The sequence below is a fragment of the Colobus angolensis genome, unplaced genomic scaffold (genome assembly GCF_000951035.1).
Source record: "Colobus angolensis palliatus isolate OR3802 unplaced genomic scaffold, Cang.pa_1.0 Scaffold104, whole genome shotgun sequence".
Lineage (NCBI taxonomy): Eukaryota > Metazoa > Chordata > Mammalia > Primates > Cercopithecidae > Colobus > Colobus angolensis.
Window position 1 is genome coordinate 4,042,802 of NW_012111364.1, and position 22,633 is coordinate 4,065,434.

The 22,633-nt window shown below is 32.9% G+C and overlaps 1 protein-coding gene across 1 annotated transcript in view; it reads left to right on the top strand.

Moving 5' to 3' along the window:
- Positions 1–7,435: 7,435 nt before the first annotated feature.
- VWDE (von Willebrand factor D and EGF domains) overlaps positions 7,436–22,633 on the top strand; it is a 68,838-nt gene continuing 53,640 nt past the window's right edge. Inside the window, exons 1-3 of the mRNA XM_011943472.1 lie at positions 7,436–7,511; positions 8,090–8,274; positions 12,507–12,738. Of these exons, the coding sequence (XP_011798862.1) occupies positions 7,436–7,511; positions 8,090–8,274; positions 12,507–12,738 (493 nt within the window). The remainder of the gene's footprint in view (positions 7,512–8,089; positions 8,275–12,506; positions 12,739–22,633) is intronic.

A 22,633-nucleotide genomic window follows, 5' to 3' on the forward strand; every position in this document is an offset into this window, starting at 1 on the left:
GGATGTTTTCCAAAGTGGCTGTGCGGTTTTGTGTTTCTGCAACAGTGTATGAAGTTTCTAATTTCTTCATGTTTCCATCAATACTTTTAATTAACTGACATTTGGATTCTACCCATCCTCATGGTTGTAAAGTGGTATTTCATTGTAGTTTGATTGTCATTTTCCTAATGGCTAATGGTATCAAGCATTTTAATACCCTTATTAGACATTAAGCTTATCCTCTTCAGAGAAATAATTACTTAGATCCTTTGCCATTTAAAAAATGGGTAGTTGACCTTTTTCTTATTGAGTTGTGTAAGTTATTTGCATATTCCAGATATAATTCTCTTATTGGATATGTGATTTGCAATTATTTTCTCCCATTCTATGGGTCCTGGAAATAATCTCCTGTGGATATTGAGGGAATACTATGCTGTAGTTTTTTAAGTTGATTCCTTAGAGTTTTCTATATGGAGATAGTATTACTTATTCCTTTCCAATCTGGGTATCTTTTATTTATTTATCTTGGCTAACCCCCCTGGGTAGAATTAGCTATTCTAAAGTACAATGTGGAATTGATATGGTGAGAGTAGATATCCTTGTCTTGTTCCTGATTTTACAGGAAATCACCCAGTCTTTCTTCATCACATAAAACGTAAGTTGTGGGGGTTTTGTATATATCCTTTATCAAGTTGAGGAAACTTCCTTCTATTCCTAGTTTGTTGAGTGTTTTTATCGTGAAGAGGTGTTGAATTTTTTTAAAATGCTTTCTCTGTGTCTATTGAAGATGAACATGTGGATTTTAACTTCTATGCTATCTATATGGTATATTATAGCAATTCAATTTTAGATATTAAACCAACCTTGTGTTCCTGGAATAAATCTCACTTGGTCATAATTTTTATGCATGTATATTTTATGTTTTTGGATTCAGTTTGCTGAAGATTTTTTCATCCATATTCCAGAGATATGTTGGTTTGTAGTCATCTTTTCTTGTTATATATTTTTCTGGCTTTGGTGTCAGGGTAACCATAATAATGGGCTATGATACTGGGCTCATACAATGAGGTGGAAAGTGTTCCATCTTCTTCTATTTTTTTTGAAAGTGTTTCAGAGGAATCGGGGGTAATTCTTTTTCAAATGTTTGGTAGAATTTAGCATTATGCCATGTGGGCCAGGTCTTTTCTTTGTGGATAGTTTTTTGACTGATTTGATCTTTTTACTTATTATAAATCTATTTGGATTTTATTTTTCTTCTTGAGTTCTTTTTGTAGTTTGTGTCTTTTTAGGAATTTGCCAATCTCATCTAAGTTATCTAATTATTGGTGTATAACAGTCATAGTATTCCTTAATAAGGTTTGCAGTGGTGTCCCCTATTTCATTCCTGCTTATAGTAATTTGAATCTTTCTCTCTTTTCTTCTCAATAAATCTGGTTAGAGATCTGTCAGCTTTGTTGGTTCTTTCAAAGAACCAGCTTTTGGTTTCACTGATTTTTCTCTATTGTTTTTCTATACTCGGTTTCATCAATTTTCCTTCCAGTCTTTAAAATTTCCTTCCTTCTCCTTCCTTTAGGTTTAGTATGCTCTTATTTTTCCAGTGTCTTAAGGTGCAAGGTTAACTTGTTATGTTCATATCTTTTTCTCCTATACTATAGGTGTATTCCTGTCTATACATGTCCTTCTACGCATTACTGTAGCAGCATTCCGTACATTTTGGTATGTTGTATCTTCATTTTAACATTTCTCCAAGTATTTTTTAGTTTTCTTTTTCTTTTATTCTTTAACTCAGTGATTATTTTGGTTGTTTAATTTCCACATATTTGTGAAGTTTTCTTAAATTTCATTGTTATTGAGTTCTAATTTCATTCCATTGTGATCAGAGAACATACTTTGTATGAATTTCATCTTTTTGAATTTTGTTTTAATTTTATGTTATTTTATAAAGTAGGCTCTTACTATGTTGCCTAGGCTAGATTTGAACTCCTGGACTGAAGCAATTCCCCCACCTGAACCTCCCAAGTAGCTGGGTTTATAGGAACGTACCACCATGTCCAGCTTTCTGTTTAAATTTATCAAGGTTTGTTTTATGGTCTAGCAGATTGTCTATTTTGGTGAATATTCCATGTGTACTTGGGGAAAAATTATATTCTAATATTTTTAGGAATAGTGTTTATAGATGTCTGCTAGGTCAAGTTGGTTTATATTGTTGTTCTGATTTTTATTTATTTATTATGCAGCCTGTTTTTAAAATTGATATTGAAAGTGGGATATTTAAAGACTCCAATTGTTATTGTTAAAATATGTATTTTTTTCTCTCAGTTTCTGCTGGATTTTGCTTCATATATTTCAGTGCTCTGTTATGAGGTTCAATTATGTTACAATTGCTTTATCTTCCTCATGGATTGATCCTTTTATCATTATAAAGTGTCCCTCATCTCTGGTAAGACTTTTATGTTTTAAGTTCTTCTTTGTTTGATAGTAGTACAACCATACCACCTTTCTTTTGGTTGCTACTTGTAGGATATATTATTTTCTGTCCTTTTACTTTCAATCTAATTGTATTCAGAAGAGGCCCTCAGTTTGTCTTTTGATATGTAAAGAAGGCCAATGTAAAGTGATTTAGCAAACTAGCCACTCTCTATTTTCTCTTGCTTTTTAAGCATCTGCGTTGTTGAAGAACCTAAAATTCTATTTAAAAAAAAAAATCTCAACTTTTATTTTAGATTCAAGGAATACATGTGCAGGTTTGTTACAAAGGTACATAGCACGATGCTCAGGTTTGAGGTGCAAATGATATTGTCACCCAGATAGTGAGCATGGTACCCAATGGGTAGTTTTTCAATCCTTACCCTCTTCTTTCCTTCCCCCTTCAGTAGTCCCTGTCCCTAGTGTCTATGTTTCCCATCTTTATGTCTGTGGGTACCCAGTGTTCAGCTTGCCCTTATAAGTGAGAACATGCAGTATTTGGTTTTCTGTTTCTGCATTAGTTTGTTTAGGATAATGACCTCTATTTGCATCCATGTTGCTGCCAAGGACATGATTTTAGTCTTTTTTATGGCTGCGTGGTGTTGCATGTTGTATATGTATTACTGAAATACCAGGAGTTCAGAAAAAAGCCAATCATATCTTTTTCTCCTATACTATAGGCATATTCCTTCACAAAAAGCCAATCACTGAGACAATGAGTATTGCTAGGGAAGAGGGCTTTAATAAGGTGCTCCAGCTGAGGAGATGGAAGATCAGTCTCAAATCTATCTCTCTGACTGATTAAAATTGGGTTTATAAAGCAGAGAAGAGCTATAGCTACATGTAGGAATACAGGAATTAGGGAGGAATAAGGGAGATGAGTTGGTCAACAGGAAGCTGATGGTCAGTTAAGCAATCACCATGGGTGGGGCTCTGGAATCTCATTTTCCAGATGTGGTAATCTGGTAAGTTTCAGTTCCTAGGCCTGATGGTTGGTTTCCTGAGAAAGGAACTCAGATAAGACAGTTGTAACTGTCTGAAGTTTTAAGACTGGTAGGGTCAATTTCTATGTTTATTCAAAAGAAACCATAAACATCAATTCTGTGGGACTATTGGACCAGTTTCAGGTATACTACATTTTCTTTATCCAATTCACTGTTGATGGGCACCATGGCTGATTCCATGTCTTTGCTACTGTGAATGTGCTGGGATGAACATACCAGTACATGTGTCTTCTTTTTGGTAGAATAATTTATTTTCCATGGGTGTATACCCATAATGGGATTGCTGGGTTGAATGATAGTTCTTTTTTCCATTCTTTGAGATTAGTTCTTTTTTCATTTCTTTGACGGCTTATCATAGTGACTGATTTGATTTACATTCCCACCAACAGTGTATAAATGTTCCCTTTCCCCACAGCCTCACTGCCATCTGTTGTTTCTTGACTTTTTAATAATAGTAATTCTGACTGATATAATATCTCATTGTGGTTTTGATTTGCGTTTCTTTGATGATTAGTGATATTGAGCATTTTTTCATATGTTTGTTGGCCATTTGTATGGCATCTTTGGAGAAGCATCTTTTTATGTCTTTTGCCCACTTTTCCATGGGGTTGTTTTTTGCTTGTTGAATTATTTAAAATCCTTATAGATTCTGGATATTAGACCTTTTTCAGATGCATAGTTTGTGAATATTTTTTCCCATTCTGTAGGTTGTCTGTTTACTCTATTGATAGTGGAGAAACTCTTTAATGAGGTCCAACTTGTTAATTTTAGGGGTTTTTTTTGCAGTTGCTTTTGAGGACTTAGTCATAAGTTCTTTGCCAAGGCCCATGTGCAGAAAGGTATTTCCTAGGGTTTTTTCTAGGACTTTTTACAGTTTGAGGTCTTATATTTAAATCTTTAATCCATCTTAAGTTAATTTTTGCATATGGTGAAAAGTAGGGGTCCAGTTTCATTATTCTTCCTATGGCTAGCCAGTTATCCAAGGACCATTTATTGAATAGGGAGTCCTTTTTCCATTGCTTATTTTTGTTGACTTTGTCAAAGATCAGATGGCTGTAGGTGTGTGGCTTTATTTGTGGGTTCTCGATTCTGTTCCATTGGTCTGTGTGTCTGTTTTTGAATGACTGCTATGATGTTTGGTTACTGTAGCCTTATAATATTGTATGAAGTCAGGTAATGCAATGCCTCAGATTTTATTCTTTTTGCTGAAGATTGCTTTTGCTATTGGGACACTTTTTTTGGCTCCATATGAATTTTAGAGTAGCTTTTTTCTAATTTTGTAAAAAACAACATTGGTAGTTTCATAGAAATAGTCTTGACTCTTTAGATTGTTTAGGGTAGTATGGCCATTTTTATGACATTGATTCTTTTTTTTTTTTGAGACGGAGTTTCACTCTTGTTGCCCAGGCTGGAGTGCAGTGGTGTGATCTTGGCTAACTGCAACCTCCACCTCCCGGATTCAAGTGATTCTCCTGCCTCAGCCTCCCGAGTAGCTGGAATTACAGGCATGCACCACTATGCCTGGCTAATTTTGTATTTTTGTATTTATATATACAGTGTATGTATATATATACACACTATATATATACACTATATATTTTGTGTATATATATACATACTATATATATATTTTTATGTATATATACATACACATACTATATATATACACAAAATATATAGGTATATATTTTTAGTAGAGATGGCTTTTTCCATGTTGGTCAGGCTGGTTTCCAATTCCTGGCCTCAGGTGATCCACCTGCCTTGGCCTCTTTGACCTCCCAAAGTGCTGGAATTACAGATGTGAGCTACTGCATCCAGCAGACATTGGATTCTTCTAAACCATGGGAATGATTTTCCAACAAAATTCTATTTTGAATGTCGGAAACTAAATTATTTTTTATTTCTTATTATGTTTGGGCATCAAAGGTGGCTTTTCCATTTCTCAAATCTTTGAAGATGTTATAAGATTTTGAAGACTTGAAATTTTCAAAATACTTGAAATTCCTGTAGGAATTCCTGTAGGATAATATACAGAAGATTTTATAACTACAAATTCAGTTATTATGAAGTACCTGTCACCAAGGGTTATGCATGTTTATCTCTTAAAAATAAAATGATTTATTTGGCTTCTTAATATATTGTGTATCAACCAGTTCTGAATTTTGTAGAATTCTAGTCTTGGTCATTACATTAAACTGGAAAATAGTCTAATACAGGTTACCTCGTATGTAGAAACAAAAAAAGGAAATTATTTGCATATGCTATCACTATGGCTCTATTATTTATAATTTGACACATTCTTCCAAAATACTTGAAATTCAAGTACTGTAAATTCTATTATATATTACCCAAATTTCTTAAATCATATCAGCAAGTAGTCAGGATGAATAGAAGTATAAATTTAATGTATATTTTATATCTACTTTTTTTTTTTAGGGGAAAAGTTATATTGTCAGTTTGCCAGAAAGCTCTGTATATCATGCCATGAACTTGACTGATGAATGAGTTGGGCTTGTAGAGCTATTCTTTTAGTATTTGTTGAGCAGAGTCCTCAGATCCTCAAATGAGAGCCCAAGCCATCAATATAATCCTCACTCAACTATATCATGCATTCTAGAGCTAAGTTTGGAATCAAGCTTTGAAAATGTGGCTTGATTATTGCTAATAAGATTTCTAAACTTTCTATACAGTCCTTGAACAGTGTAAATAAGATAAGTAGATTTTTAGAAAACAGTTATGAAATAATAGATATAAAATATATGAATTTAAAATTATCCTATAAGATAAATATTGAGTAAAAGTAAATAAATAAAATTTTGAGTTAAATATTACACAATTCTCTAGTGTTGTTGATGTCAAGCAGTGATTTCTTTTATACATCTTATATTTTCGGCTTTGTATTAGGAAACAAAGTAGCTAAACCAGAAGAAATGCAAGAACTACAAAGGTGCTGAGTAAGGAGGAATACTACACAAAATAAAGATGGAGTTATTGATTTTTTCCCAATACAAAATTCTATTGTAGAAAAGAGATCAGAGAAAACATTTTAATAGTTTATGCACACCTTACTAGGAATCTCTTTCAAAATCTCTTTTTTAAAAGATTGTAACCTGGTGCAATGTCCTTGTTTTGAAGGATATTAGAGATATTTCAAAATTAGATGAAATGATAGCACATTCCTTGACTTCTATCTATACATATTTTATAAAATACTTATTTCGTGTTGACATTGGAGCCTTCTGGGAAATTAGCAACTATGGAAGATTTATAGACAAAAGAAAGAGGAGCCTTTTGTGTTGACTTCCAATATCTTGTACTAAAAAAATTATGTAGAGAGATCATTTGGAAAATAATGTCTTTGTATAGTTTAATTGCCATAACTACAAACAAAATACAAAGCAGAAACATAATTCTAATTATAATGACTTATTTTTCATAGGCTACACTTGTGAGATCCGCTTGTAAATTAGTATCTCTGATTTTTTGTTCTCCTTATTAAAGTTGAGAAATTGATTTTGTTTTATAAACACTTCTGTAATTTAAAATTATATGATAAGTATTTGATAATTTTTTTAGTTAGATAAGCTTTTTCCACAATGAGGTATTTTTAGTAGTGACTGAATTGTTTCTTTCACCTTTCTAATTTCATAGATGCCATCTTTATTACAGGGTTTTCCATCAATAAATATAACATATAATATTTGAAGATTTTCTATCAACTGTGCCAACAAGATACTCTAGTTTTCAAATACAGACAGTTCCTTGTGGTGCTTATTATTTCAGTAATTTGGGAACACAGGAGCCTCAAACAAGAGTTGCATTTTAGGATAACTGTTTCACTGCCTGCTCTTCTCTCCACTTTTAGTGCTGGAAAGTGGAGCTTTTTGTTTGACCTCTGTGGATTTCATGGAATAAGTATACTCCAGGACAAAGACTACTCAGATAAAAGGTTTCCTAAAAAAGACTAAAGAATTCTCCCTTTCGCCATGGGCTTTTCTTGTTTCCCCTTCAAACCTGCTCCCCTCCATCCCATTCGTTTTTCTGTGCTTAGTAGGCAAAAAGGTACTTCCAAAATTTTGGAAAACGACTTTAAAAATTTTTAATGTTTTTCTGCATTCAAGAATGCGGGAAACTTTAGTTTGAAAGCACTTTACACATATTGAGTTAGAATTAAGAGATTAGTTCAGTTTGTTGCATTCCAGCATTTGGCAGAAATAGAATTTTTGAGGCATGTGGCTACTTTGGGAGAAACTGGTTGTAGAGAAAGAATAGTGATATTCAAATCCAGAGTACCAGGCCCAAGAGAAATCCTTGTAGGTCCTGTGACTTGACATCCTAACTCAAGAGCAAGCAACTCTATTGGTTGTTTGAATTAAATGAAAATAAAGGCTTTAAAGCTTGCCTGTTTCAAAAGTACATTCTAAAGAGTTTTGTTGATTTGTTTATTGCATTTATGAAACATGCAAATTAGTTAAGTCACTTATGACTTACTAACAGACCCTGACATTTCAGAGGGTCTTTATGTGCAATAGTAAGTTAATTTGCTTTATTTTTTGTTATGGGAATCAGTTTTAATTGAGGACTGAACTACGTCAACAAACAAAATGCATTACATAAGAACACCTGTCTTTCCATACTAGCTCAGGAGTGCTCTCCTGGGGGACATCAGTTTCTTCAGAGTCCTTATAGAAGTGTCCATTTTGACTCGTGGCACCTCCAGCAGTCAGCTGTTCAAGACCTAATATGTGACCATTCCCTCTCCCCCGGATGGTATAGATTTCTCATCTTTGACAGACCTGCTGAGATGCCAACCAAATGTGTTGAGGTATGTCAACTCCCTAAGTACTACATATGATTTTCCTTATGTGTTTTTCATATGAGATTTATATCTTCTTACAGCCAGCTTATTTCTCATGCTAAAAATATTGTTTTAATTTTGTATAAGATTGAGTTAATCTGAAAGACTATTCCCACATTACCTAGTCTAATAATAATAGTAATAGTTAACGTTATGTTCCGTGCAGTCCAGAAACACTTTTACTGACATTATCTTGTATGAGTATACAACTCTAGGGTACAATATATCATCATTACTTCCATCAAACAGTGTAGAAAACATATATTCTTAGGCATAGTGCTCTTACAGTCACAGCTAGCAGGTCAAAAAGCTGAGTTTTGAATACAGGCAGTTGTTCTCTAGGGCTCAGGTGTATTATCTGCAAACAGTAAAATACTGTTTATCTAAAGTGCTTCAGTTTTGTCAGTTGTTGCCTTTCACTGCCTTTCTTAACTGATGGAGGAAAACTTACAGGCTCGGCACCTCCTATTCTAAGACTGCGAAGAACTCAGTCTGGCAGTGAAATCTCCAGGTATTTCCTGATCACAGTTGGAAGACAGTGTACCTGTAGCACATTCAATACTCTGGAGGCATATGGCCTTATCTCACTTAAGCTCCCTCCTCAAACCCAAAATTTGTGCAGCCAACATACCCTTTTTTTCTTTATAGTTGTGAACATGTAAGCGTATGTCTTTCAAACACATCAGGTTTAAATGGACAAAATTAAAAAGATTTTATACATGAACTCACATCGGATGTGTTTTATTTGCAACTTAACTTTTCATAAACTTTACTCTTTTTACAACGTGATATGATTCTGATCATAGCATTGTCCTGTATAGCATTGCGTAGTATTGACTTGTCTAGCCCAGGTGACTTCTTTCATTCTTATTTCATTTGACAAATACATTTTCTTCCAAAATGCTTCAAAAAATAAGCAGAAGAATAAACATAAAGTGTGATTTCTTGGGTAATCCCTCAGCTAACTTGTATTACTTATCCAAGCCATTCTGAAATTCTATTGACAATTGTACTTATCGTTAGCATGATTTTCAAATGCAAGTTCCCCTAATTCATTTGTAGTCCCCATTCATCTGATGATACTGTTGTGAAATAGACATTATTTCTACTTATCATACTCTGACTAGTTATCCTTTCAGTTCAACTATTATTATTGCGACCACATTTTTATCCACATGATCTAAGGAATGAGACTAAGTCTAAATCTGTCAAAACACTAAGGCCATTAACTCAGCATCCTAACTTATATGATCAAAGTGGAAGAAGGGTTTTAATCTGACATTTATTTTGCAACTTATAAATTCCCTGCACTTGTGGACATTATTGCATATGTAAACTCACTAGTTCTCTCAGTGGTGCTTTGAGGTAGCTATTGTTACCTCATTATAAAGATGTGAACACAGACACTAAGCATGAGTCACATGACCAAAAGTCATGTACCTGATCTTCTCCCTTATCACAGTCTTTCTCAGCTGACTGGTTTCCCAAGTGAATTCTGCATAAACAGGTGTTCAGTTGTGATAGGTAGCTAATAAAGGCATGATATTATTGAAGACATATGTCTGTGTAATGCTTCCCAAATTACATAATTACATCATCACTCACAATTTTACCCTATATAATTATACACTTATTGGGTGTGATTTCATTCTTAAAGTTGACTTTCTTTTAACTTAGAGGTCATGCAGCTGCTATTGGTCCCTGGAGGGAGATCACATCACGTAAGATTATGTCTTAGCAAAAGGCTTGTTTTCCTTATTGTTATTCACATTTTATAAATACTGCAGAAGCAGGAATCATTTTCCTTTTTAAGCACTAATGTAAAAAGATCTCTGGAAAGACATTGAAATTTTAACAATGTTAAATTTTAAAGTGTGGCATTGTGGCTAAGTCTCATTATCCCTTTTTTGTTTATTTGCTCATTAGTTGTTTTTGTGACACTTCATTTGTAAGGAACTAAAAAAACAATTAGAATTTAAAAGTAAAGTTTGAGAAAATTGGAGGAACTTCACCACATTTAAAAATATTTGTGTTTTTCTCTTAAGGCTGATTTAGCTACAATTGTTTCTAGAACCTCACACAAATGTAAAAGTGAACCAGTTTCCCTGGCTGTTTTCCTAGAGATCAGTTAAACTGAGCAGGCTGTGCTCCACCAGGAAGTGCTCTCTATCCCCACCCTCTCATTCCCTTTTTGTGCTAAGACTTTAAAGCATTCAACCGGAAACTCAATGACTTTTTTTTTTCTCTACAGGTTAATACATGTTGACTTACATAAATTACTATTTGTAATGTTTTAAATAATGAATGTGCATTACATAAAGCTTAGGAAATAAAGAACAGGAGTGGAACAACATTTCTTCATAATCTATCCACACAGTCATAACTACTGTTATTAACATTTTGCTATTGTTTTATCTTATTTATATTGTTTTGTTATGTTCATGTTATATGTTCAATTGAAAAACATGCTATTCTTTTTCAGTTACCGTTATAGCATTATCATTTTCCTATTATTATAAATTCATTTTTATAATTTTTGAAAATAATATTATGTCATACATGTATCATATTTATTTAAACCATCACCATATGTGTGGACGTTCAGGATCTTGCTATAATAAGTAATTCTGCAATTAGCAAATGTACATGTAATTATTTTAATTTTAGTGTCTTTAGTAAGATTGATTTTTATAAGTTAAATTAGTAATAGTTAAAGTTTTTTTGAGGCTTTTGATACATATAACTGTTCATTTAAAACATAGTGATAATTTTTAGTTCCAATAGCAGTACATAAAAATACCTTTTGCAATACTGAATATTCTCATGTATGTATTAGGCATTTGTGTTTCTTTTGTGAATTACCTATTTGTACATTTTGTCCATTTGTAGTCTTAGAGTTTTAAATGGATAATATTACAATGTTAAAATAAAATAGCACATATAGTAGGATTATAAATAAACATAACAAAATATAGTACTACTTACATATAATTTTATTATTTAACTTTAATCTTATATTTTAAAAATTCATTCATATATATCAATATTTCCTTTATGTTTTTCCTTTGCTTTTAAGCATAGAAATAATAATAAGAATTATAACCTGGCTAATGATATTTGAGCCATTGCTATGTAGAAGTTGTATTATATACATTACTTTATCCATACCTCACTATGATACTTTGAGGTGGGTACTACTTCCACCTAATATAAAAGAGAAGGATGTTGAGTGCCTTGTCCAAGATCGTGCATTTAGTAAGGGTCCTGGTTCTTCCTGAGTCATACATAGTTTCTTCTTATTTTTCCTGGGTTATTTTGCTATTTAATTCTATTTTTCATCTGAAAAATGATTTTGATGACTTCAAGTGAGGTTGAAACTTTATTATTTATTTATTTATTTTTGAGATGGAGTCTCGCTCTGTCACCCAGGCTGGAGTGCAGTGATGCGATCTTGGCTCACTGTAGACTCCATCTCCCTGGTTTAAGCAATTCCCCTGCCTCAGCCTCCCGGGTAGCTGGGGTTACAGGTGCACTTCACCACACCGGGCTAATTTTTTTGCATTTTTGGTAGAGACAGGGTTTCACCATGTTAGCCAGGATGGTCATGATCTCCTGACCTCAGGCAGTCTGCCCACCTGGACCTCCCAAAGTGCTGGGATTATAGGTGTGAGGCACTGCTCCCTGCCAAACTTTGTTATTTCTAAATTACTAAACAATTTTCCATCACCAGATTTTGAGTAACCTTCCTTCTCGCTGATTGTATTGCCTCCTGAACTATGCATTAACTTCTTGGACATACTATTTCAAGCAATTTTGCAAGAACTTTCCAAGATCAGTTTATCTTTGTGTTATGTGTTAAGATAACTTTAGATTGACTTGTCTTATTTTAGAAATTATCAGCTATTTTAGTAAGGCATCTGAGATTTAATTTCCCTTGTTTACAATACAAATGTAATGCATGGAATAAATTTATTAATATTTACAATGAATTTGTGAATGAGTATATTAACTATGAGATTTCTACCCTTAAATTAAGTATTCCTTAAAACTACTTTTTATTGTATAGAACAAGTGCAAGTTATAATTTTTTAATGATTAATAATATTTTAAGGGTTGTTTAGAAGAAAATGCAAAGTTGATATATCTACAATGGATGAAAATAAATTGAATTTTCAACTTTTGTTTTCTGTGCTGCAAAGATGAACCACTGTGGAACTCAGGCCCCCATCTGGCTGTCTCTGAGAGATTCAGAAACACTGCCATCTCCTGGGGAGATCAAGCAATTGACAGCTTGTGCAACATGGCAGTTTTTGTTTAGCACTACAAAAGACTGCTGTCTCTTTCAAATCCCAGTGACTGTAAGAAACTGTGGGAACTTTTTTGTATACTTACTACAGCCAACTCAGGGATGTATGGGCTATTGTGCGGAAGGTAAGAAAACATCAGTAATTCACATGACTGTTACTCATGGAACCCTGCCATTTGTACCATTCTCTGGATAGGTTGCATGGAGTCAGTGCAAATCTCAGTAAGACTCGTTCTACCATTATTGTTAGATTGAAGCTAAATTTCTGTTTACGTTGGTCAGATTTCTTTAGGATTCTTTGCCAAGATTGCAAAGTACCCCCAAACATTTGATGTGAAAGCATCAAAGCAGACATCTCACATTTTTTCCCCCGGACATAATGATCGAGTGTGTTAAAAATTCTTTGGTTTCCTCAAGTCCATTCCTCTTTTAATTAAAGGATGAAGAAGGGTGAGTAAAAGTTATCATAAAAATATACATTTTATATTATTTCATCTTTCATTCGCCAATATTTATTGAATGCTTATCCTGTGCCAGAAATTATTTAAGGCCTCAAGAGTTACAGTGATGAGCAAGATAAATGAGATCTCTGCCTTTATGAAACTTGCATTCTAGCGGAATGCTTCAGATAATATCTAAAAAGAAACAGAATATTATTTAAAGATTAAAGTAAATATCCCTAAGTCCTTACTATATAAATATATGAGTAGATAATTAAATAGAAGCAAGGAAACAAAGCTTCTTTAAATAATTACAAATATTTGTTGCTACTACTTCACCTAAAAGATTTTGAATAACTTCCCTCATATTGATTGTTGGCTGCATTTGAGTTGTTTCCAAATAATTGGGTATGACAAGGAAAAAAAAATCTACTAGTTTTACAGTGGAGAAACCTGGCAGACATTACATTAATTAAGTGACTGCAGTTAATTTTACTAGTGATAACACATGTTGACGTCACATGTCTTCTGATAACATGTAATAATAAGAGCACTTCTGTTTTGTAGTACTCTTCCCCCAAAAGCATAATCCTAGTCGAATCATGGGAAAGTTTATATAAACCCAAATTAAATAACACACTAAAAAAATACCTGAATAGTACTCTTCAAAAATGTCAAAATTATGAAGAACCAGGAAAGAATAGAAAACAGTCACAGATTAGAAAATGATGAATAACTCAATGGGATATCCTGATTAGGAAAACTGAAAAACTCAGATTAGTAAAATCTAACTACAGTTTTCAGTTTATTTGAGAGTGCAGTCCTAAGGTAAACTTCCTAGTTTTGACAAATATATCATGGCTTTGTAATATGTTAACATTTGTGGAAGATGGATAAGTGCAAATTCTATATTAATTTTGCAATCTTTATGTGAATCTAAAATCATTCTAAATTAAGAGGCTAATATTTGAGAAATTAATATACCACAAATTAAAGAAAATTGGTCAATACAATAGGAATGAACTGGCACAAGGATGCTGTCTTACAAAGGGTACCTGAGGAGTTCTCTTTGAATAAGTGACAAATTTGAGTTGAGCACTGAATGCGGAGAATGAGGCAGTCATGAAAATATGTGGGGAAAAAGAGCTCCAGCAGAAGAATAGACAATGCAGATGTCCTTAAATACGTATGAAGAAGGCAGTTCAAGGAGCTGAAGGAGAAACAATGTGGTAGGAACAGAGAAAATGAATAAACCTTGGGGGATGAGGTTAGAGAAGTAAGAAAAGGTCAGCATCTGTAGGGTCTGAAGTTCCTGGTAAGAACTTAGCTTCAGTCTTTAAAAATCCTATAAGATTTTTAAAGAGATGAATAATGTGATCTAAGGAGTGTATTTGAAAGGTCATTATCCCTGCAGCAAGACTCCAGAAGGCTGTTGCATTCATTCAATAGAGAGATGGTAGTGGCTTAAAGGAGGGAGGAGTGGAAATGACTCAGACTAGTGGCAAAGAAAAGAGGATATTAAGCTAAGATGTCTTTGGAAACAGAGCTCATGCAATGGATATGAGAAAAGTGGAAAGAGAGAAATCAAGGACAATATCTATGGTTTTTGCTTGAGCAACTAAAGAGGGAGAGACTAGGGTACAAACACATCAGGTTGGGAAGAGAGAGAAATCAAGAATTCTGTTTTGGGCGCTGTTATCTAAGAAGGGACATGACGTAGATATACACTACATCTCAGACTCATAAGCCTGACACTAGTGGTGTTGACTAAGGATGTTGTGACATGAGAGTCCTGGCTGAGAGCTCCCATAACACACCATTCTAGAGCTCACCATAGATAGTTGGACCTAATAAATTTTTTCTTTTTCTCTGTGCTCCACTATGACTATGAACTCTTTGAAAGCAAAGTGCCCTTTACATCAGGGTCTCATGACCTAGTGTCCTGAACAAAACAGGGATTCAACAAATGCATATTCACTGGTAATGTTTAATGGAACTAGTGGCCCAATTCCTAAGATACAAAAAGCTCTAAACAGAAAGAAACTACAGAGTGGCGATTTTTACTTAGACTGTTTAGACAATGGTGAAGCTGATAAATGAGGGATTTATTCTATAGATAGGTGAGTGTGCTCATGTATAACCAGTTATAGGAGTAAAACGAACCCCAATTTAGTTACCTAGGTTCAGCCATATATAGAACACTGAAAGTTCTGGGAGACACTCTTGTAGACAGTGTTATCAAAGCAGACGAACACTTGATTCAGCAACAGTGAACATTTTACTACTGAGGTTGTTAGACTCCCCAAACTAGCCAACCCCAAATAACACAATTATAGCATAACAAGTAAAATCACTTAGTTGGTTATTATAGTAGTTAAAAGGAAACATAGTTTTAAGTTTAAATAACTCAATATATTTATAAATGTGTGTGTGTATATATACACATATATACATAAATATTTATATAAACACATATATATAAATATATATAAAATATCCAATCTCAAAAATTATTTTGCTCATCATAGTTTTGGAATTGAAACCAGTATTATTAGAAAAATTGATTCCTTTAAGTTTCTAGCATTCTTATTCGCAGAAATCTGTCCCTTAATGTCAGCAAAAATAATAATACAATAAGTTTTCTCCTATGGTTAATTATTTCTTTGAGTTGAAAATATTAAAAAAAAATTTAATATTTTGATGAGTTTGTAATGCAGTCTTTTTTCTTAGAAACAATGACACACACTCCAATTTCACATTCTGTTTTTAACTACTGTTTTATTTCCAAATGACCTCTAAAGTTGATGTAAATATATCGTTATTGGCCATAATCTCTAAGCAAATAATGCATTATTGTCTACTTTACATAATAATAGAAACTAAGATAATGTTCTCAACATATAATTTTATTTCACTGTTCTGAAATACATACTACATTTATGGAAATTTGAATTGTTTAGATTTACTTTATCATTAATTGCAAGGCAGTAGTTCTATCTTTAAAAAAGAAATAAGCCAAAATTATTGTTTATTATTATAATAAGATCGAAATAATAAACATAAAATGTATTAATTCAAATAGGTATTTATTGGCAGTATTCCACAAGTATAATAATAACACACTAATTATTTCACACATATATACTGCTGGAGTCATGCTCATTTTCTATCCAACACAGCGTCTCCTTAGTATAGAGGGGTGACCAAAACAAATGTGGTCCCTGCCCTCCTGGCACAGAGTATTCATGCAATTATAAATTGCAACTGATGAATGAAAAGATTAAAAATTGCTGTAGAAGAGAATACTGAAGGTGAGAGAGGATAAAATATATAATGAAGCGTCGACCAGCGAAACGTCTAACAAAAGGGCACTGATGCTGAGAGCTGGAGGTTAAACTGTCCTTGGTCAGACAGAAAGCAAGGGGAAGAACAGCTCAAACAGCAGCTACAGCAAGCGACAGGCCCTGAGGCAATAAGAGTATGTTGTACTCAGAAGAGAGAAAGCTGGACAGAAATATTAGATCTCAATGAGGGAGGGAGAACATAACAAGACGGGGATTTGAAAGGGCAGCAAGGCCTGATCATTTAGGGAGCTCTGCATTTTGTTCTGCGTGATTGAGAAGCCTATGGAGAATTATCCTGAGGGAGTGAGCTGGTAAACCTTCACATTCCGTACACAGCTGCTGTCCAGCTAAAACTGGCAGTCTGTTTACTAAGAAAGGGCAGCATCTGCTCAGTTTAGTACAGCTAGTGCCATTCATTAGGAAGGACAAAATCCAGAGAGATGCATCAATCAATCTCATTGGGTGGCCAAGACAAGAGTTTTTGAAAAACCTTAAGAATTTTTTTTGGCACTCTTGTCATAAAAAATATTTAATTTTTATAAATATTCCTATAGTATTACCAAATATTTGTGGAAAATTCTGTGTTTCATGGAAAAACCATTGATTTATCTATATTAGTTTAAGAAACATTGACAACTATTAAAAAAGAAAACAAAACTTTCACACCAAGCAATACCATAAAATACAAATAATCACTTCATCAGAAATATTTTTTACACTGAATTTAATAACGTAATATTGAAAATTTGTATTTTATGATATCCCTTCCAAATTTAAAATATTTCCTGTTTTGTTAATGTCACTACCATCCACTCAATTTCCTAACCCAGAACACTCAAAAGTACCTTATAATCTCCACATTCAAGTCCTCTACATATTTAGGGAGAAGGAATTCTGGGAGACAATTGTTATTTTTTACTCTTAATGTCTGTTAACCAGACATATGCATGAATTATTCTTCCTGATTTGCTGATAGAAGCTTGCCTTGGAATATCATTTAGAACTTAAATTAGACTGCATAGATAGCAAACAAAAATGACAGTCACTTAATCTACTTAAGAGTTTCTTTTTCTTGCTCAACAAATATCTGGAGCAGGTGTTCTCTGCTGATGGCGATTTGGCCACTTTACAATGTCAGGCTGAGGTCTCTGAAAAGTCACTAATCTTTTCCTTCATGGTGACAGAATGAAGCTCCAGTTTTAGCTTCTTTATCTGCATTTAGACAGGATAAAAGAGAAAGTTCAAAAGGTGAAAGAGAGCTTCTGCTAACTGAAATTTACTCCCCTTTAAGGAGCTTATTTGGAAAAAGCCTTCTTATCATAACTACTTTAGAAGAATTCCCAGGATCATCTCTATCTTCGAAGGCAGTCTATTAAATGTCATTTTTTACTTGGATGTATTGCTCTCTACGACCAATAGCCCCTATCTAGCTAGGAGTCAATATATTTAATTTTAAAATCACCAAAACAGCAAATAGTAGGGAGTAAAATTTCACTTTAATATCATAGTCTCATGAAGACGTTTTGATCCTCACAGAATTCATATGTATGTGTATACACACAATATATCTATCCCTACAGCCTTCTAGAGGTCAAATAAGAAAAAATATTAATTACAATTAATTGTAATCAAAGCCATTCTAAAAAGGTTATATATTTGAAATATTATTTATTTAGAAGACTCTATGAAAATATACATCTTTGTTGTATTTTTTGTATTTCCACTTAGCAAGGTAGTTAGGTCCTTATACTACATGTGAAGTGGCATCATATCAATTAAAGTTAGCCTATGTAGACTATGATAAGCTAAAGATGTATACAATATCCCCTAAAGCTTCCACTAAAATAAAACAAAACATTATAACTAATTAGCCAACAAGGGGTATAAAATGGAATCATAAAATATATTCCATATTTTTCAATGGAGATCAAAATAAAAAGTGGAACAAAGCACTAATAGAATAAATAGAACACGGATAGCAGCATGGTGGATTTAAACCTCACAATATTGTTAAATAATTGTGGATATTGTAAGGTTTAAGTCCGCCATGTTGCTATATATATTTATATATGATTTATATATATATTAGGTTGGTACAAAAGTAATATATATAAATATATATAGTATATATGATATAAACACCCCAACTGAAAAGCAGAAATTGCCAAATTGGGCAAAAAAGCAAGACCCAACTATAGGCTGCCTAGAAAACTCATTTAAAAGTAAGGAAAATGAGTTCAAAAGTATAAGGATAGAAGAAGATATACGTAGGTAACATTAATCACAAGAAATGTAGAGTGGGTATATTAATATTAAGCATAGTAGACTCAAAAGCAAAACATATTCCTAGGAAAAACAAAGGTTATTTCCTAATAATAAAATGTTCAGTTCAGTAAAAGAATATGACAGTTCCAAATGATGAAACACCTAATAACAAATTCAAAATACATAAACAAAACTGAGAGACCTGCAAGGAGAAATAAACAAATTTGCGATTATTACTGGAGATCAACACGTCATCTGTCAATAATTGATCAAGCATGTAGACACTAAAACAGCAAAAATGGAGGAGACCATAATACTCTTTCAACCAGTTTGATCTAAATGACATGCAGAAAAGACTTCACAAAATAGTAGCATAGATGTTCAAGTACATAGGAAAATATTACCATGTAAAACCATATTCTGGGCCCTAAATTAAGAAAATTAGAATATCACAAAAAATCGAAGTTCATTAAAATTAAAACCCACTAAGTGTCTATACTGAACAACAGGAAAAGTCACAAATTGAAGACCCTAGTTTGTACATTAACTGATTAGAAAAAGAAGCACAAATGAGACTCAGAGTAAGCAGATGAAAGGAAACAGAGTAAAAATAAATGCAATAGAATATACAAAAACAACAGAGAAAATTCAATAGAATAAAAAACTGGTTATTTCAGAGATTCAATAAAATGAATAATTCTCTAGCCAGTACGATCAGTAAAAAAGAAAAAAAAGAGACATTACCAATATCAGGAATAAGAGCAGTGATACAACCACAGATTCTGTATGTAATAAAAAATAGTTATTATAAACAACTCTATGCCAATACAGTTGAAAACCGATGATATAGACAAATTTCTTAAAATACACAGACTACACATATTCATATAACAAAACTTGCACTTATAACATCTAATTATGTAAAAATAAAATAAAATACACAGTCAACCAATGTTCACTCAAAAGTAAAGAGATAACTTCAGTGGCCCTATATCTATTAAAGGAATTATATTTCTAGTTAAAAATCTATCTTACAATGAAAACCGCATGCCAACATGGCTTCAGTTGGGAATTTTTCCAAACATTTAATGTAGAAATAATACCAATTTTACACAAACTCTTTTCTAAACTTCTGTCAGGCCGGCATTACTCTAACACTATAACTAGACATAGACATTAAAAGAAAACTATATAACAATATCCCTCATGAATAATAAATGCAGATGACATGATCACCTATTTTGCAAACCTAATGGAATCTATAAAATAGCTACTGGAGCTATTAAGTGGGCTTAGCAATGTTGAATGAAAAAAAGATCAATGTTTAAAAATCATTTGTATTTTTTCATACTGGCAATTAACAATCAGAAATTTTATCTAAAAATACCAATTATAGTACCAAAAATATAAGACACTCAGTAATAAGTATGGCAAAGGATGTGTAAGATCTTTACAGTGAAAAACTATAAAACTTTGTTGAGAAAAATTATATAAACCTAAGAAAATGGACAGATACCTTGTTCGTGGTCAAAAGACATGATATTAAGATGTCACTTCTCCTCCAATTGACTATAGTTCCAAAATTGTCCTAACGAATATCACAACAAGCTTTCATGTAGAAATTTACAAACTCATTCTAAAACTCATATAGAAATACAAAGAACGTATAATACTTAAAACTATTTTGATAAAGAAAACAGTTGGACAATTTATATTATCTGACTTCAAACTTACCCTAAAGTTACAATAATGTAGATAATGTGGTAATTGCATGAGGATAGATAAATAAGTCAATGGAAAAGAATAGAGAGCCCAGGAAAACACCGACACACACAGTAAACCGATCTTAAACACAGTAATAGATCCAATTTTATAGAAAAAAGAGTTGTGTTTTTAGTAAATTGAATATTCATATGCAAAAATAACTTTGATTCATATCATCAAAATACAGTAAAAAGAAAAACCCACCTCACAATCATCAAAGACTCAAATCTCAATTATAAAAGCTAAAAATACAAAGCTTGAGAGAATACTTTCACTTTCAGGTGAAAATATTTGTGATCTTAGATTAGACAAATATTTTAAAAATATAATACTAAAATTGTGATCCATTAGAAAATATAAATTGGACTCGATCAAAATTGTGAACTTCTACTCTTTTGCTCATTGAAAGACACTGAAGGAAAATGAAGAGAGAAGCCATAGTTTAGGAAAAAATATTTGCAATTCATATATCTGATGAAGAATTGGATCCAAAATATATGAGTAACTCTCAAAACCCAATAATAAGAAAACAATTTTCTAATAAGATTTGAGCAGACACTTCTCCAAAGAAGACATAATAATGGAAAATGGGCACATAAAAATATGCTTAACATCATTAGTCATTAGTTAAATGGATTTATATCCACAATGAGATACCATTATATTATATATAAAATTTAAAAAGATTGACCATACTACAGATGGCAAGGCCACGGAGCAACCAGAATTGCTGTATTCTGCTACTGGGAATGTAAAATAGTACATTCAAACATTAGGAAATAATTTGGCAGTTTCTTAAAGAGTAAACATATACTTCCATATGACACAGCCATTCCATTCTTATATATTTGCCAAGAGTAATGAATGCAAATGTTTTTAAAAAGTTTTCTACATGAACATTCAAAGCAGCTATATTCAAAATAGCAAAAAACCTGGGAAAAAAACACAAATATCCATCAACGGGTTAACGGATAATCAAATTATGATAAGCCTGTACAATGAAATACTACTTTTTCAATAAAAGGGAAAGAACTATATTTGTTGGATGGCTTCACTGTAAGAAAAAAAGAAGAAACTATTGAACGGTCAAAAACATCGATGAATCTCAAACATATATGAGGAATGAAATTTTCTAGACATAAAGTCCATAGTGTACAATTATATTTATATAAAGTTCTAGAAAATATAATCTAAACTGTATAACAGAGCAGATAAGTTGCTGTCTACGAATGTGGAGGAGTGGCAGGCAGAAGGATCACAAAAGGACAGAGAAACTTTTGGAGGTGATGGAAATACTGTTATCTTGATTATTGTTAGATTTTAGTGGGTGTATTCATACGTCAAAATGTCATTAATTACACTTTAAATACATTCAATCAATTATACCTCAATAAGGCTATTAAAAAAGAGACAAGGAAAGTCCCAAAGTTAAGCAAGCCACGTAGCCATCATGTCAGAGTAGGGCAAGAGCAAAGACCCCTAGGAAAGAGTTTTTCTAGCATGCTGGAAGGATGTAGATGAGACCATTGTGTCAGAATAGGTTGCATGCAATAAATATCCCTATTCCATGGACAAAAAGAATTGCTCAGAGAAAACAGGCACTTGTCCAACATCACAGGTAGTGACTAGTAAAGCTAGGTTGATCTCAGGACGCTTGCATGCTCAACAAGGATATTCTACAACCTGTTATTGATGTCTCATCATTGCAGTTTTCTGCTCCGTCCTCTTCTCCATATCTTATACTTGTTTCTCCCTCTGCTTGGACCTCTTACAAATCTTTACTGCTTCATGATGCAGGTCAGGCATCTCTTTTCTTTACAATGTTCGTTGTGCTAACCCAAGTTAGTTGTGCAGCCCAACAGTGTTCCACTACTGTGCATAGGATATCAAATGTTGCGCATTTTACATGCTTTGAAACTAGATTTCCACTTGTTTGCTTCCTTTCTTGACAACTATTACTTTATTATAGTTTAATTATTGGCATATGGTTGAATCAGGAAGAAACAGAAGGTTTTAAGCAGAATGGTTTATTTTCTTCTTTGCTAATGTTTCTAGAGATTCTTAATTGTCTAATCCTAATACTAAATATTTGAGCCAGGGTGCTGGCTGTATTCTATGAAAGCAATCTGGGAAAAGCAAGTAGAAGAAAGAAGAAAAGATGATAAACCCCTCAAACACAGATGGGGCACAGTTCTTGGGAGTCTTTG